Genomic DNA, 17,037 nt, shown 5'->3' with positions numbered 1-17,037 from the left:
GTGCTGATATAGAGTCAGTTATTTACCCACCGCTCTGAACCAGCAGAGACCGCTAACTACAGAGCGGCTGATCCCAGACCTGCGCTTTCAGCACCGCGGTTTTCTCTGTGTGTTCAGCCCGGTCAGCTGCCCAGTCTTCTTCCGCCTTTCACCGTAGAGAGGACAGCGTTCACTCGGCCAGGTATTCTCTATTAAATACATGTTTTAACGCTGTTTAATGTTAGTATTCTTTATTAAGAGTGTTAAATCAGTGTACACAGATATAGGGAGCTAGCTGGGGGATTACTTTGAGCAGGTAACGCTGTGTTTTCGTTCAGGATAGACAGGTTAGCTTGTTTAGCTAAACTACATGACTACTTGCCGCTTATTAAAGGTAACAGTCACTACAAGTTGTTTATTCCTGTTAAATACCTGTATATTTAATGTTTACCAACAATAATGAATTACTGGCGTTTACATACTGGCATGTTTTGAGCGTATAGGGCGGTTTGCGAGTATTTTAGGAAAAACAAAACACATATGATAGTTGTTATGGGTGTTTAAAAATGAGCAATGGTTTAAGGGGAGACTTTTTTATACAGTCGAGCAGAAAAAAACAACCAGAACCCCTAATCCTACTTCAAAATGTCTAATAAAAATATTGGTTGAAAAAAAAAGAGAGAAAAGTTTAACATTTTAACACCAGCCACAAATTGTAGCGCATTTTGTCAAGTGTTTGCCTCACTAAATCTTGGGAATTTCTATTCAAGCATTACATAAAAAAGCTTTATAATTGTAATAAAAAGCAAAATGATCCTTATTTAAAATCAGTATTTTTCTGAATAAAAATCAAACAGTTTATGTCCCACGGGTTTGTTATGTTTGTCTAGTTTTTACGTCTATTTTCAAACCTGCAGAATTTGGGTTGATTCCTGTTACTGATCTGGAATCATTAAGTGGAGTAGAGACAAAATAGGCGGCTTCTTCGAGTGTCCTGTTGGAGATTTCAAACCCTCATATTTTCAGAACATAATTAACTTATTTTACTGCAAAAAAACGGGTTTTGTATCACCTAAACCTGTACCCTGTAAACAGGATTTTTAGGGGGTTAAAAAACGTAATAATTAGACTAAACTGCTGCAATATGTATAGTCCATAGCCTTTATTAATAAGAAGTAAACGTTTTTGCATAAGTGTTCATTTTTATGGTTGCTTTACACCTATTAAGATTGATGATGGGGAAAACAACCTTAAAACATTTAAATGTATTAAAGGTTTTAAATGGTTGAGGCTGAGCTCTTCTACACTCACAATTAATGCTTTTAAGTAAAATAAGTAGTTTATTTCTGTTAAATACCTGTATAATTAATGTTCACTAAAAATAATGAATTACAGACTTAAAGGACAGGTTAAAGGCTGTAAAATGCCTTATTTTTATTTACAGACACCTGCCTAAAATAACTCTCGCATAAAACATTTTTAATTTCTCAAGTATTTCAGGAAAAAAAAAAACATATGTTGCTATGGCTGTTTAAGAGGATAGTTTATCATACAGCCGAGCAGACACAATCCTAATTAAACATGTAATTGAATTTTTTACCAAAAAGAAACCTTAATATTAAATAACATGCAATATTTATAACCTTTAGCCTTTATTATCCCTCTGTGGCTTAGTGTTGCTCTCAGGCAGCAAACTACATTTTTGGTTATTACACTATACTGTACTTTTATCTATCTATTTATTTGTTTATTTATTTTTAATTTGAAGATATGTGGTATATCTACATGCAGTACAAGGAAATGTTCAAGTGGGTCATAAATAAAAATATGTGCATGTCAAAGAACATGTAAATAAGAATATTTGGCAGTTTATATTATATATGTTAAATGTTAAGCTGCCCAGTCAATGTCAGTACAACAGTGTAACTTAAATCTCTAACTGAAACCTGCCTTCTTTGCAATTGGAAATTGTCTGCCTGCAGTGTGCTATGTTTTTTAATAGACATTACACTAATTAGCTAATGGCATTGTGTAAAAAAATGATTGCTGAACCAAGAGTGACACTAGTGTCTTTTCACCTAGAATGAGTTGATTAAACTGAGTGTTGTTACAGAATAAAAAAGAACAGGATAATTAGAGCTGTAGTAAATTACGGTTCTTTTACATTGATATTTAAATACTGTATATTTCAGTGCAAATACCTTTGTGCTTTTACTCAAGTGACTTGTATTTGTACTGCAGTAATATTTTACCATGGGTAAATTTATATAGCTATATGAGAAAACAAAGCTTTTGATGTGATTTATTTTTTTAAATCAAATGGATTATTGTATGCTAGGCCTGTCACAATAATTACACTATTGACTTATCTTAGAGTAAATGGACATGACCTTAATGTCTAATAATGTGCTTTAGTGCTTCAATAACTGTGATTCTATGCACACGATTATTTTTACAATCTACAATTAATTACAGATGTGTTGTCTTTAAATGGGTGTAATTAATTTGTTATGCTATGCTTCTATTATTATTATGTCAGTGGCATATTTAAGATCTTAAAATGACAATAATATTGTTTATTGCAATAATTTCTGGGACAATATAACGCCTGTAAATAATTACACCTGTTGTGACAGGACTATTGTAAACCTTGATATATAATAATATAATTATACACTTTATTTATATAGCATTTTTTTTTTAAATAAGCACAATTAATAATATATATATATTAAAACTAATAGAGACATTTTTTTTTTTTACTTTTCCTTGAAAGCAGTAAAAGAGGGAGCCTGACGAATATTTATTTTTTACATTTTCAAAATTTTGGCACATAAACACAAAAAGCAGCTTCTCCGCTATTTTTAAGCATCATCTGAGTGAGAATCTGGAGTAGGCTATCAATAGATTATCTTATGGTACGATTTGAAACATGTTCAGTCAGAAGTTCATAAACGTACTAAAGTTCTAAAACATTTATTTATTTATAGACTAATAATTAAACTTTAAAATTAAATCTAAAAGAAACAGGCAGCCAGTGGAGAAAAGCTAGAATAAGTTATATGTTGATATGGTCGTGTTTTTTTTTTGTGCATCTCAATATTCTTGCTGCTGCATTTTGCACCAGTTGGATTTAACAAGTCCAGTCAGTTTTGCATTGCATTAGGCAAGGTGATATGATATCATATGACTATATTTTTTGTCATATCATATTTATGGTGCTTTATTTGCATTTATTTCAGTGCAATAATTGTAATGCCTATTCTCCTCTTCTTCTGGTTTGTCATCCAGCAGCATGTTGTCGGAGGGCAGCTCGTTCCTGAAGGGCATGGTCCTCGGCGGTGTCTTTTGCTTGATACTGTCTCTTCTCGGCACCTTCAGTCCAGGAATTACGTCCCAGACTGAGCAGCACCTCCACCACCATCTCAAACCCCTGAGTAAAGAGGAGCTGCAGAAGCTGAGTGAGAATCAGATGTCTGAAGTCACCCAGCAGGTGCAGGTGTATTGCGTCATCATGGTCACTCCCAAGATCCTGGTTTACTGGGCGACTGCCAATGATACATGGAGCAAACATTGCGACAGGTCTGTGTTCTACAGCTCTGAATCAGCCAAAGCTTTGGAGGCGGTGGATCTGCAGGAACAGGACGAGTGGGCAAGGCTGAGGAAAGCCCTCCTGCACGCGTATGAAAACGCAGGCGGGCTACGCTGGTTCTTTATAGCGCGTCCGACCACTTTTGCTATTATTGAGAACCTCAAATATCTGGTGCTGGTTAAAGACCCAAGTGAGCCTTTTTACATCGGGCATGTGCAGAAATCTGGCGAGCTGGAGTATGTGGAGTACGAGAGTGGAATCGTACTCAGTTATGAAGCTCTGAAGAGGCTGGTGGGCATGTTTAAGGATGAAAGTAAATGCCCAGAGAGGGCACACGCCTTGTGGAAGGTAAGTGAAGAGAAGCAGCTTGCCACGTGTCTGAAGTACAGCGGAGTGTTCGCCGAAAACGGAGAGGACGCTCAAGGCAAAGAACTCTTTAACAAAAAGACTGTAGGCATGCTCATTTCCGACAGCATGGTCCAAAACCCCAACGATGTGGTTGAGGCCTGCTGTTCTGACATGGCCATCACCTTCAGTGGGATGAACCCAAGCCAGATGCAGGTTATGATGTACGGAGTGTACAGGCTGCGGCCGTACGGACACAACTTCCACGACTCCTTGACATTTTTACCTCCAAAAGGATCAGACAATGATTAACACCATTCAATGGGACTTCTGCTGCACTAGGTTGGTATTAGTGAGCATCCTTTATTGTTTGGTACTTTGGTGTAGGTCCAAGGCAGTGTTTAAACACGTGATGTACACTGTGCTGTATGTATTTGGAATCGAGTGTGTTGAGGTTTACATGGAGAAATATTCATTCTTTCCTTTCTTTTTCCTTCAAACTGTGGATGAAATTAAATTTAAGAGCCTGAAGATGACTTCTTAATTTGATTACATACATTATTTAAAACTCAGAAAAACACAAAGGTCAGGGATGTAACTGTCGCCACTTAGCCATTATGTTGTATCTGACTGTTGGATCTGAAGCCTCTGTGTATTATATTAGTGTTATTCAGTAAATTTTGTTCTTTAAATGAGTTTTTGGAAGCAGTTTCAGAGCATATATGAAAATGCATGTTTTCCATTGGACTGCAGACTATAATGAAATGATGAAGCAGTATGTTATTATATGTCTGACTCATAATTACGTTATTATGATGTCAGATTGCTGTATGTTTTTACAGTACCTGTCAAAAGTTTAAAACACACCTTCTTATTCAATGTTTTCTTTATTTGGTTTATTTATTTTCTACATTGTAGATTAATATTAAAGAATGAAACAATGATAAAACACAAATGGTTTTACGTAGTAAAAAAAAAAAAAAAAAAGTGTTGGTCCTCCATATTAATCCCCTGATCTAACCCTAAATAAATGAAATGGGTGATTTGGAATGAGCTCAGGATCAGGACCACGGCATTTTTATATTCTTGTTTGTTTAGCTTTTTTTGTTCCAAGAATAATTCTGCATGTGTTCCTGTGTAGCTTCAATCACTTCGATATTAAATTAACAACGTAAAAAAAATTATAAAAAAGAAAGAAAACACGTTACAAGAGAAGAGGTGTGTCCTAACTTTTGACTGGTACTACATATCCAAAACTATTAGTGACCAAAATTAAATTTTAAAAGAATGAATTCAATTATATTGAAAGAATAGTTGCTTTTTTATGCCTATGAATTAGGGATATACGCATATTAACTTTTAAGGCAGAAACTGAACAAAATAATGGCTCAACACGTTTTTCGCGGGTTTTTAATTAATTTATTTTTTTGGTCTAAAACTGTTTCTTTTACAGTATGAACACTTCAGCTTTTCCCTTATTTGGCCCAACACCAAAAGTGCTTTTTTTTGCTAAATAATGTATTCAGTGCAATCCCATTTTAAACAAAACATATTTCACATGTTTAAACTTTAAAATGATCACAGTATGAAAGCAAAAGAAAGTTCCTTTAAAAAAACCCAACAGAGATTGGCTGGTCATCTAAGAACATAAATAATTTTTTTCTATTTTTATACCATTCTTTTCATTGTTATTTGTGCTCCACATGCTTTTAGAATCTGTATTCTCTCTTTAAACACATTTCTCACGTCTGATGTCCTTCATAGGAGCTATGAAATGGTTTCATGTGTCTGGTATAATTTTTCACTGTTTATCTGCTGCTGCTCAGACTGTGTAAATATGTGTGTGGATTGAGAGAGCAGAAAGAGACGAGGGGAACAGGCTCTTTTTCATTATTGGTGAAACTTGAAGTGTTTCTTTGGCCGAAGTGTTTTCCCTTTTTTATAATCCAAAACCTGAAGTTCAACTTTTGTCAGAGTGTGTATATTTTATATAAATCTGATTTTCCGGGAGAGGGAACACAACCTGATGATGTTTTTAAATGAAGAATTAATTGTTCCTTTGTATTGTATGTGTGTAAAAGAGGGGTGGTTGCCTGGGCTACAAAGAATGGCAAAAGGGATTGCTTTGAATGTACATAAAATATCTGGGAATCAAATTAGCACTGCGATTGGTGTCTTGAAGACTGGATCATTTTGATCAAGAGTTGACTAATGTTCTATAAAATGTGATTATTCATTTTTATATGAGCTTTTATGTAAGTGGTAATATATGATTAAATAAAACCATAACATTTTGAATTGTGATTTTTGTTTTGTCCAGGTGAGATTGAATATTTGATATGAATTCTTGTATTTTTACAGGAACTGTGGCTTCTATAAAAAAAAAAAAAATCCCATGTTTGGTACCAATAAATACTTCTTATATGTAATATCTTTTAGTGTGAAAAGGATCATAAATAGATTATTTAAGAAGAATCTTCATTGTTTAAGCCTTTTTTGTTTTATTTAAGCTTTATCTTAAACTAGTCATAGACTATATTCTTTCATTGGAAAATCTTCATTAAAAATGCTCTTTAGTATAAAATAGGCTTAATCCTTGTGTGGGGAAACTGCCCAGGACGAGCGGAAGACGACTAGCAGAAATTATATCCATACTTAACACAGGAGTCACCATAAGCATTACCCACACGTCAGTGCAGCATTCTATAGCTTGTACAGGACATGGCAAAAGTCATGAGACATTATAGTAGTTCCTGTACCATGATTTTAGGCATGTCAGTGCACATACAATTTTGGAAAAAAATAAGAGAGCACTTAAAAATGATGAGCTTCTTTGATTTTACCTAATTAAAAACCTCTGGAATATAATCAATAAAGTTATCCAAAAGCAGTGTGTAAGACTGGTGGAGGAGATTGTCACATTCTATAGTGCAAAAAGATAAAAAACAGTTTACAATAACTTGAAAGCAGGTTTTATTTGTGCATCAATATGGCATTAGTTTATAACTTTTTGTGATTTGCCGTTGAGTTTGGTGAAGTGCAGTAGACGTGTTGACAGATGGCAGCAGTTCAGAGATTCCAGCACATTCTCAGGTCTGATCACTTATACGTCTTCATGTGCCACAGTCCATCATTGAGGTAATGAACATTCTCAATCCCGATCCCCTTGTTTACCTTCTCTCTGTTCAGGGAAGGAAAAACATTGTTACTTCAGCGGAAATGTGTTTAACAGAGGCTCTAATCAGATAACAACCTCAGACCTTATCTCAAGAGGAAACAAAATATAAAAAGAAACAGCTGCAGGAATTATTACTAATGTAACAAGTGGTTTTACGTCCACTTACCTTAACAGTAAATACATTTACATGCACTACAGTAATTGGGCATTTAGACAAAGGAAATATCACAAATATCAAGTTTTTTTTTTTTTTTTTTTACCAACCAACCAATTAATTCATAGAAAAAGGCATGATTTAAACAATATTCTATACAGTACAGGCCAAAAGTTTGGACACACCTTCTCATTCAATGCGTTTTCTTTATTATCATGACTATTTACATTGTAGATTCTCACTGAAGAATCAAAACTATGAATGAACACGTGTGGAGTTTTATGTTCTTAAAAAAAAATGACCTGACCTCCACAGTCACTGGACCTGAACCCAATCCAGATGGTTTGGGGTGAGCTGGAGCACAGAGTGAAGAGGGCAAAGAGCCAACAAGTGCTAATAAACACCTCTGGGAACTCCTTCTTCAAGACTGTTGATTTCAGGTGGCCACCTCTTATAGCTCATTGAGAGAATGAGGCCAAGAGTGTGCAAAGCAGTAATCAGAGCAAAGGGTGGATATTTTAAAGAATCTAGAATATATTTTGTTCTATATAAAACTACACATGTGTTCATTCATAGTTTTGATGCCTTCAGTGAGAATCTACAATGTAAATATTCATGAAAATAAAGAAAACGCATTGAAAAAGAGAAGGTGTGTCCAAACTTTTGGCCTGTACTGTATAAACAATGATTTAAAATGATGCTGCACGTCTACCTGAATATTCAGATACTGCAGTTATCCGATAAAAAACAGACTTTAGAGTGCATCCTGCCAGGAAAGGATCTCACCAATCTATTTAGATACCTTTCTGGTGTAGCCCAATTTTCTTTATAATTTTATTTCTAATTTTTCCCATTTTCTCCAAAATTTACACGGCCAATTACCCAACCCCCCCCACTAGGACTCCCCCTCCCCTGAAGCCCCAACACACCAGGAGGGTGAAGACTAACACGTTTCCTCCGATACATGTGAAGTCAGCCACCGCTTCTTTTCGAGCTGCTGCTGATGCAGCATTACCGAGCAGCCAGCACGCTTGGAGGAAAGCACAGCGGCTCGGCACCGGTACATCAGCTCACAGACGCCCTGTGCTACAGATATCACCATAGGAGTGATGTGGGGAGAGGGAGCAGGGCCAATTTTACTCCCTCTAATGCCGGCAGCTTGATCACAAAGTTGCATGAGCAGGGGTTCAAACCTGCAACCTCCTGCTCATAGTGGCAGCGAAACGGATCAGTGAAACGGATCATTGTTCATGTTGGAAAGAACGATACAAGGAAAGAGGAGTCTGAGGTGTTAAAAAGGGACTTTAATGATCTTTTTACCACACTGCGCAAGTTCAACATCCAGACATTCATTAGTGGTCCTCTACCTGCAAGAGGCTGCAATATGTTCTCTAGGCTGTTGGCTTTAAACATATGGCTTCAGAAAACCTGCAGGTCAAACAGACTGAACTTCATTGACAATTTCAATCTGTTTTTTGGGAAGAGAGAGTTTTTCAGGAGAGATGGACTGCACACCAACAAGAGGGGAGTCAAATTCCTGTCAGAGAACTTCATTTTTTCTCTGTGCAACTTCTCTGTTCCCACTGGTGAAGACACGTCAGCTTTAACACCCAAGGACACTGTCTGCACTACAGAGACACAACATCCTCCCCCCACAGAGACTGCAGAGTTATCGGACGGGAGCCATGTTCTGCTGTATCAGCTGCCGGAAACACCGCAACTGCATGAACACTCCACACCATCCTCCATCTCCACCTCATCATCATCATCCTCCATCTCCACCCCATCATCACCCCACCTGAACTTCCCAGCAACCATGGAGAAGCTGGTATCTGCAGGGACAAGACTGACGCTTTCTCTGTCAGCGAGTCCTCAGGTACAGCGGAAAATCAGCACAACTTCTCCTCCACAGTCACCTACTGCCTCACGGACCCAGCAACCCCCATCCTCACCACCACTACACTCCCCAATCAAGGAGTTAGTAAAGGGGACCAAAATGAAGCCCAGTGAACATGAACATGAGGAAGTATTAAACAAACTCCCCCCACAACCCAAAAAGAAGAGACAAGCTCCTAAACCACCGGACAGACAGCTCCGCTCTCGACTTCTTCACCAGCAGGAGCCCCTCCCACCTCCCTCCACCATAAGGGAAGAGGCCGCCACAAGTAATCCAGCAAACTGATATATTTTGGGTCCGTGCTGCTACAATGGTGAAGTCAGCAGTACATGTTTTCAAAACAAGTACGGACCCTGTGTGCCAGTTATCTCCCCCATTCCAGTTCTTATTAGAAGCAGAAAGAACAGAGAGTATAGGTCCCATAATGTGAATATATCCAACTTGCAGTATATAAATTGTAACCCACAGTCTTTGGAACAAAACGCACAGGTTATTAAGTTAGCTCTACTAAATATCAGATCTCTTACAAACAAGTCCTATCTAATTAATTATTTTATTACAAATTATGGGCTTGATTTTCTGTTTTTAACAGAGACATGGTTAAATTCTTGTAGTGCTGAAAGTGTATTAATTGAGTCGGCTCCACCAAACTTTAACTTTTTAAATGTCTCACGTACCGGCAAGAAAGGTGGAGGTGTAGCTATGCTGTTTGATGATACTTTCCAATGCAAGCATTTATCACTTGGTGATTTCACATCTTTTGAATATTTAGGTGCAGTTTTAAAAGGGACACCAAGAATATTACTAATAATTGTCTACAGGCCTCCAAGGTACAATGCTGATTTTATTGATGATTTTACAGATATGCTGTCTTTTATTTCTACTGAATTTGATCATTTTATTATTGCTGGTGATTTTAACATTCATATTGATAATTCCAAGGATAATTATGCCAGAGAACTCTATGATGTATTTGACTCTTTTGAACTCTCTCAGCATGTGACTGGAAGCACACACTGTCATGGTCACACCCTGGATTTGGTTATTTCGAAGGGTCTCAACATATCAGCCTCTATTAAGGATGTTGCACTGTCAGATCACTACTGTGTCTTCTTTGAAATGTGGACTTCAATACACAGTGAAACCAGACAGATTAGGTACAAGAAAAGGCAGATAAATGACATGACAGCTGAACTTTTTGTGAGCAAAGTATGCTCTACACCATGCAAACCATCAGACTCTGTAGATACTCTGCTGGATAGTTTTAACTCAAAAACTGCTAGAGTTTTAGATGAGCTTGCACCAGTTAGAGTTAAAACCATGCCATGCAAGCAGAAAGCACCATGGAGAAATGATGCTGCAGTTCAGCTCCAAAAGAGAGAATGCAGAAAGGCTGAGCGCAGATGGCGTAAAACCAAGCTTCACATTCACAAAGAAATTTTTAAAGATAGATTGCGTGATTACAATAAAATAATGGGCACATGTAGACAAACCTACTTCTCCAGCATTATTAACAATAATATTAACAATAGCAAAGTTCTTTTCACTGTGGTTGACAGACTAACTAACTCACCTATATATATGACCCCTGAGCTAATTTCAACTGAGAGATGTAATGAGTTTGCTAAATGTTTTAATACTAAAATCCACAATATCAGACAAGCCATCAGTACATCTCTATCCACCAAGGAGCCCATGTGCTCTCCAAAACCATGCAAAAGCATCATAGTCAACATGTGCCAGTTTAGCACTATTAATGAAGAAGTTTTAATTGATACAGTGAGTCACCTCAAATCATCCACCTGCAGTCTTGATACATTACCAACCAAGTTTTTAAAGAATGATTTTTACTCAATATCAGCAGACATTCTTCAAATAGTAAATACCTCACTCATGTCAGGTGTTTTCCCAAATGCATTAAAAACTGCCGTTGTGAAGCCTCTCTTAAAAAAGAAAAATTTAGATACAAACTTATTGAACAATTACAGACCAATCTCTAATCTACCATTCATTGGAAAAATAATTGAAAAAATTGTCTTCAAGCAAGTTATGCACTTCCTGTCCATAAATAACTGTCTAGACCAATTTCAGTCAGGTTTCCGGCCCAATCATAGTACTGAGACTGCGCTTATTAAGGTTATCAATGACATTCGCTTAAACACAGACTCAGGAAAAATATCTATTCTACTACTGCTTGATCTCAGTGCTGCTTTTGACACCATTGACCACAACATTCTCATAGATAGACTTGAGAACCGGGTTGGAATTTCTGGAGCTGTCCTAAAATGGTTCAGTTCATACCTTCAAGGAAGGAAATACTTTGTGGAAATGGAAAATAATGTTTCTGAGACTGTGCCAGTGACCTGTGGTGTACCCCAGGGTTCAATTCTTGGGCCACTCTTATTTAATTTATATATGATTCCTCTGGGGGAAATCATGCGTGACTATGGGATATCTTACCACAGCTATGCAGATGACACTCAGATCTACATGGCCCTCTGCCCAAACAACTATGGTCCCATTGACTCACTGTGTAAATGCCTTGAGCAGATAAATAAATGGATGGGACAGAACTTTCTGCAATTAAATAAAGATAAAACAGAGATTATTTTATTTGGGAATAGTAATGAGAGGCACAGACTAGCTGCCTATCTGGATTCAAAAAGCCTGAAATCTAAAGAACTAGTGCGTAATCTTGGTGTACAAATGGACTCTGATCTCACTTTTAACAGTCATGTCAAAGCAGTCACCAAATCAGCGTTTTATCACCTCAAGAACATAAATAAGATCAGAGATTTTCTGTCTAAATCAGACCTGGAGAAACTCATCCACGCCTTTATTTCTAGTAGGATTGATTACTGTAATGGACTCCTAACTGGACTCCCAAAAAAGACCATCAAACAGCTTCAGCTGATTCAGAATTCAGCAGCCAGAGTTCTGACTAGGAGTAAAAGAAGGGAGCACATCACCCCCATCCTTAAATCCCTACACTGGATACCAGTATGTTACAGAATAGACTTTAAGGTACTGTTACTGGTCTATAAATGTGTTAATGGTGCAGGACCAGCATATTTATCTGATGTGCTCCAGCAGTATGAGCCGAGCAGAACTCTCAGATCATCAGGAACTGCTCAGTTAGAGCCGCCTAAAGTAAAAACTAAACACGGAGAGGCAGCGTTTAGCTACTACGCTGCTCTTAAATGGAACCAGTTAACAGAGAGCATTAGAAGAGCTCCAACACTAAACATGTTTAAATCCAGACTGAAAACCTACATGTTTGATCAGGCTTTCAGCTCAGCTTAAAACACTGCAGCTCCACACACTTTTATTCTGTAACGGCACTTTTATATTATGTTTTATTCTTTATTCTTATTAATTCCTTGTTGTTCTTTTACATGTTTTTAATTTAATCCTCTTTGTTTTAATCATGTTTTAATCAATCATGCTTTATTCTTATTTTAGTTTTTATTTCCATTTTTACTGTTAATCTTTTACATGTTTTTAATTTAATCCTCTTTGTTTTAATCATGTTTTAATCAATCATGCTTTATTCTTATTTTAGTTTTTATTTCCATTTTTACTGTTAATCTTTTACATGTTTTTTTTTTATTTCTCTGTGTATTTTCTAACTTGTAAAGCACTTTGAATGACCGTTGTGTATGAAAGGTGCTATATAAATAAACTTGCCTTGCCTTGCCTTGCCTTTAGACCGCTGGACCACTCAGCGCCCTGTGTAGCCCACTTTTCCACAAATGGGTAGCAGCTTTTTCAGCTAGGGGTTGTGTGCAGTTTTGTATTGGATATCAAGTATAAAGTTATTAAGAGACTGGTCTAACTCAAGAGAAGGATTGTGAAGCTTCGCTTTCTGTTTGTATTCTTCTTATCTGTGTGTAAAGTGGACAAGGACACTTACATGTTGTCTGCAGACATCTTCATGACTCCCACCGAGAGCGCATGCTGCTTACCTTCTGCCATTATGGCCTGACACACAGAATCAAGGACAAAAAAAGATCTGCTTCTTTAACTTACATTATAAAGTATGTAAAGATCAGCATCATTAATACTGTATGTATCTGCTAAGGTATTCCGTGAAGGATACGACTACTGTGTCGACTTCAGCAGGGTAGAGCTTGGCTCCGGGTGACGTCAGCCCGGGGCACATTATATTTGCTCCACTAAGAACAAACTTGATGGCCCCTTTATCAACTTGTTGGTGTGGAAGGATGAAGGGAACTGTGGAAATACAAATATTAATCTCTAATAATTCTGATTAATAGTACATTTGTACAAAACCAACAACAGCATGAAATAGTATAGACCACTACATTATTTTGTAGTCTGTGCCATTTTTGTTCAATGGTATTATTGATATTATTAAGCTGAATCTAAGCTGAATTTTTCAAAGGCCAGAAACAAATCAGTGTGCATTAGCATTAACTGGTAATTTTATACTCTAAACTTACCGGTGTGGGGAGGAGTGCTGAGGATAAATGGTTGTGTGTAAAATGTTTAAATTGTAAAGATTCCTTGGGTTTCTAAAAAAGGTGCTATATAAGTATAAGTTCATTCATTAGCTAAATAAATGTGAAATGAGAAAATCATTTATCTGGAAAAACTTTTAGTTTTATTGTTTTACTCAAAATGTGGGCATACTGAGGACTTACAAACTGACACATGACTTTAGTAGTCTATGAAACACGGGCCTCATATACAATGCAAATGACAAAAATAATAATAATCTGCAGTTTAATACAGTAAAACAGCACAGGTCAAATCTGAGCTTGTTTCCGGCTAATGAGAAAGCTCAGTGATAATAAGGTGCATTTGCACTTCGTTCTACTACAAAAATACATAGATTTAGAAAATTAAGGCTTAAATAAAGTGTCATTATGGCTGAACAATTTGGGAAAATTCTATTTTTATTACTTTTTATTTATTTATTAATTTATTTATTTTAACCAGCATTCCGACTACAGTTTTAATTTCAGTACATTTTGCATATGTGATCTAAGCAGTATCAAATATATTAACATAATTACAAAAGGTAACAAACAACAAAATATTTTAAAAAAAAATCTCATCAGCTGCAGGCCCTAGAAGCACTGTTTGTTCACTGTTTGATTGTAAAAGACTCACATTTGTGCAGGAGTCTAAGTGTTGGGTAGAAAGGTCCTTCTCTTTGTCTGAAGAAGAGCAGCTCTCCATTTACTGTCAGAATTTCAATGTGTTCATGACTGTAACAGAAAAAGAATAAGAACACATTTTTAATGATGATACCTATTAAACAGATACATAAAACGATTAATAAAGACAATAAAAGAAAATGCTAATCATACTTTTGACTTGAATAATAATAATAATAATAATAATAATAATAATAATAATAAAAGTATTATTATTATTATTATAAATTCTCAAATTTGATAAAAGAGTCCCACATGCTAGGTTATATAACAGCAAAAGCTTTATTAAACAATCTTAACTATTTATACTTATTAAATACATAGTAAATACAGTGCCAGTTTAAAGTTTGGACACAATTTAAATTCAGTGTTCTAAAAGTGTAAATTCATTATTAAAAATGCCCATTAAAAAGATACATAAAACGATTAATAAAGACAATAAAAGAAAATGCTAATCACTGTGTTTAGGAATTTTCTTACCATCTGACGATTTTGACCGGATCCTTTTTGGGCATAATCTGGTTGAGCCATGCATCAATATCAGGAAACTGGTCGAGGAGCTGATTCTTAATGCCTTTGATTACTGAAGTCTTCAGCTGAATACAGTTCGAAACATTCTCCTTTTCATCAAATCTGCAAAAGACAAGAGAAAACAAGAAGTCTTTAAAATAACCTGATCTTCAGTGGGCCTCATTTATTTCAGCATCTCTGTATAAAAGTACTGATCTAAGATCACCTCTCATTAGCTTTAACATCTCATAAACTTTAACTAATCCTGGATCAGCATTCTTTCTCCAAGTTTGAGAAATATGGATCATTACTTGTTATAACTGTAATAAGCTGATAGTGTGTACCTATAGTACCGTTCAAAAGTTTGGACACACCTTAAATTCACTAAACATTATTTAGTGAATAATTATTTAGTAAACCAAAAAAGTGTGAGGAACCAAGGTACTGTCAAGGATAATATATATGGGGAGGTGGGATCCATCCTCCTCTATTCAAGCTACTTATAAATGAATGATAACTAATCATTACACATTCATATGAGTCTAATATATTCTGGGGAATATCCACACAAGCAATGGAAGCAGTTAGATGACAGTTTGTCATAGCGAGTTACTTATCATACATCACTGCACCATTTCATCATCATACCCTTGACTTGAATAATAAACACATTATTAATAACAATAATAATAACAATAATAATTATTTTTTATTATTATTAAATTTTCTAATTTGATAAAATAATCCAGCATGCTAGGTTATAGAACAGCAAAAGCTTTATTAAACAATCTTAACTATTTTTCATTATTTAAACGTATCTTTACGTTATTCAAAGTTTTAGTTCTTCTAATATAAAATAAAAAATAAATTAAAATATCTTTTATAACAAATATCATAACTCAAGAATACAACTCTACAACTAGCTCCTATCTAAGTTAGCACATGAGCTAGCTGTAGTGGCCTTTCATTCAAACTCTTCGTTCCACCTTAAATTCTGCAGCAGTGCCCAAACGCCCCAGTCACTAGCTATAGCTCACTGCTCACCAGACGGTAACAGGAGCGTCATTTAAGGTTGAACGGAGAATTGTAGCTATAAAGAGGCCAACACAGACCAACTCACCCAGATAACTAACTACTGTAAACTAGCTTACTTGTTCCAGACATTTAACGTTACTTCCAAAACGTTAGTTAAGTATTATCCCGTTTCTGCAGGGACTGATTAATTAATTAGCTTGTTAGCTTAGTTTAATTTAGCTTAGCAAAAGCTATACTCCTGCTAACTAGGTTAGCAGTTAGCTGCGAGTTGGCTAGCTTAGCTTTAGCCTAGCCGAACCCCACAGCCCGAGCTTACTTCTTGAACATGCTGGCGGCTGATCGGTGGGTCGGTCTCTCCCAGGTTTAGTAGGTTATTGATCTCCTCAGGGTGAAACTGGATCAGCAGATTAAAACAGCAGCATTGATCAATCAGCAGCTGATCAACCTGATCCACACCAGCCACAGCACTGCAGGTGACGCCCGTTTACGACAGTCTTCGCCGCTTGATGGCAAGCAGAAGAGGTTACAGAGCACCAAAATAAGAGTACATATAATAGTACATCTCAAAAAAATTGAAGTTGATTGAAAAGTTAATTTATTTCAGTAATTCAGTTAAAAATGTGAAAGTCATGTAGTATGTAGATGTATTAACATATAAATAAGTGTCTTTTAGCAGTGTGGGCAGTGTGTGAAGTCCTGCTTGAAAATGAAATCCATATCTCCATAAAAGTTTTAAAAGTGTTGTAAGATTTTTCGGGAAAACACGGCACTGACTTTGGACTTGATAATAAAACACAGCGGAACAGCAGCAGCAGATGACAAAATCATCATTTTTCACACTAGACCTCAAGCAGCAGTCAGTGCAGTTTTATTTTCCCACAAAATCTTACAGCACTTAATGCTTCCCTCTGCTGACAATGTTTATGGAAATGTGGATTTCATTTTCCAGCAGGACTTGGGACACTGCCAAAAGTACCAATTGGTCGTTCTGAGACACTGATTTTAAGATTTCCATTGGCTGTAAGCCATAATCAACAATAAAAGAAATAAAGCCTCATAATAGATCACTGTGTGTGTAATACATCTATATGAATTTCCTATTTTGAACTTAATTACTCACATAAAGTAGTTTTTCCAATGATATACTTTTTAAATACATAGTAA

At 36.2% G+C, this 17,037-nt stretch overlaps 2 protein-coding genes across 3 annotated transcripts; one reads left to right on the top strand and one right to left on the bottom strand.

Annotated features, from left to right (window-relative positions):
- The first annotated feature begins 23 nt into the window (after nucleotides 1-23).
- c1galt1c1 (C1GALT1-specific chaperone 1) lies at nucleotides 24-6,214 on the top strand. 2 transcript variants are annotated; one of them, XM_007254438.4, is made up of 2 exons: nucleotides 24-181; nucleotides 3,274-6,214. In XM_007254438.4, the coding sequence occupies exon 2, from the start codon at nucleotides 3,275-3,277 to the stop codon at nucleotides 4,226-4,228; it is 954 nt and encodes a 317-aa protein (XP_007254500.2). In that variant the 5' UTR covers nucleotides 24-181; nucleotide 3,274; the 3' UTR covers nucleotides 4,229-6,214. The 2 variants fall into 2 exon arrangements, with proteins under 2 accessions (XP_007254500.2, XP_007254501.2); XM_007254439.4 differs by having other exon boundaries at nucleotides 66-181; nucleotides 3,271-6,214.
- A 651-nt stretch (nucleotides 6,215-6,865) lies between these two features.
- mcts1 (MCTS1 re-initiation and release factor) lies at nucleotides 6,866-16,380 on the bottom strand. The gene is made up of 6 exons (XM_015607131.3): nucleotides 16,190-16,380; nucleotides 14,809-14,961; nucleotides 14,282-14,379; nucleotides 13,245-13,378; nucleotides 13,059-13,126; nucleotides 6,866-7,097 (listed from the first exon to the last, which is right to left on the bottom strand). The coding sequence occupies exons 1-6, from the start codon at nucleotides 16,198-16,200 to the stop codon at nucleotides 7,016-7,018; spliced, it is 546 nt and encodes a 181-aa protein (XP_015462617.1). The 5' UTR covers nucleotides 16,201-16,380; the 3' UTR covers nucleotides 6,866-7,015.
- Between the last annotated feature and the right edge of the window lie 657 nt (nucleotides 16,381-17,037).

This window comes from Astyanax mexicanus, chromosome 10 (genome assembly GCF_023375975.1).
Source record: "Astyanax mexicanus isolate ESR-SI-001 chromosome 10, AstMex3_surface, whole genome shotgun sequence".
NCBI lineage: Eukaryota > Metazoa > Chordata > Actinopteri > Characiformes > Acestrorhamphidae > Astyanax > Astyanax mexicanus.
Note: the sequence above shows the minus strand (reverse complement) of the source record. Positions and strands in the feature narration are given on the sequence as shown.

Coding starts and splice junctions, on each gene's coding strand:
- c1galt1c1 (XM_007254438.4), top strand. CDS start 3,275: ATGTTGTCGGAGGGCAGCTCGTTCCTGAAGGGCATGGTCCTCGGCGGT.
- mcts1 (XM_015607131.3), bottom strand. Junction 14,380..14,808: donor CCGGTCAAAATCGTCAGATG/GTAAGAAAATTC, acceptor TTTCTGTTACAG/TCATGAACACATTGAAATTC. Junction 13,379..14,281: donor ACTTAGACTCCTGCACAAAT/GTGAGTCTTTTA, acceptor GTATTTCCACAG/TTCCCTTCATCCTTCCACAC.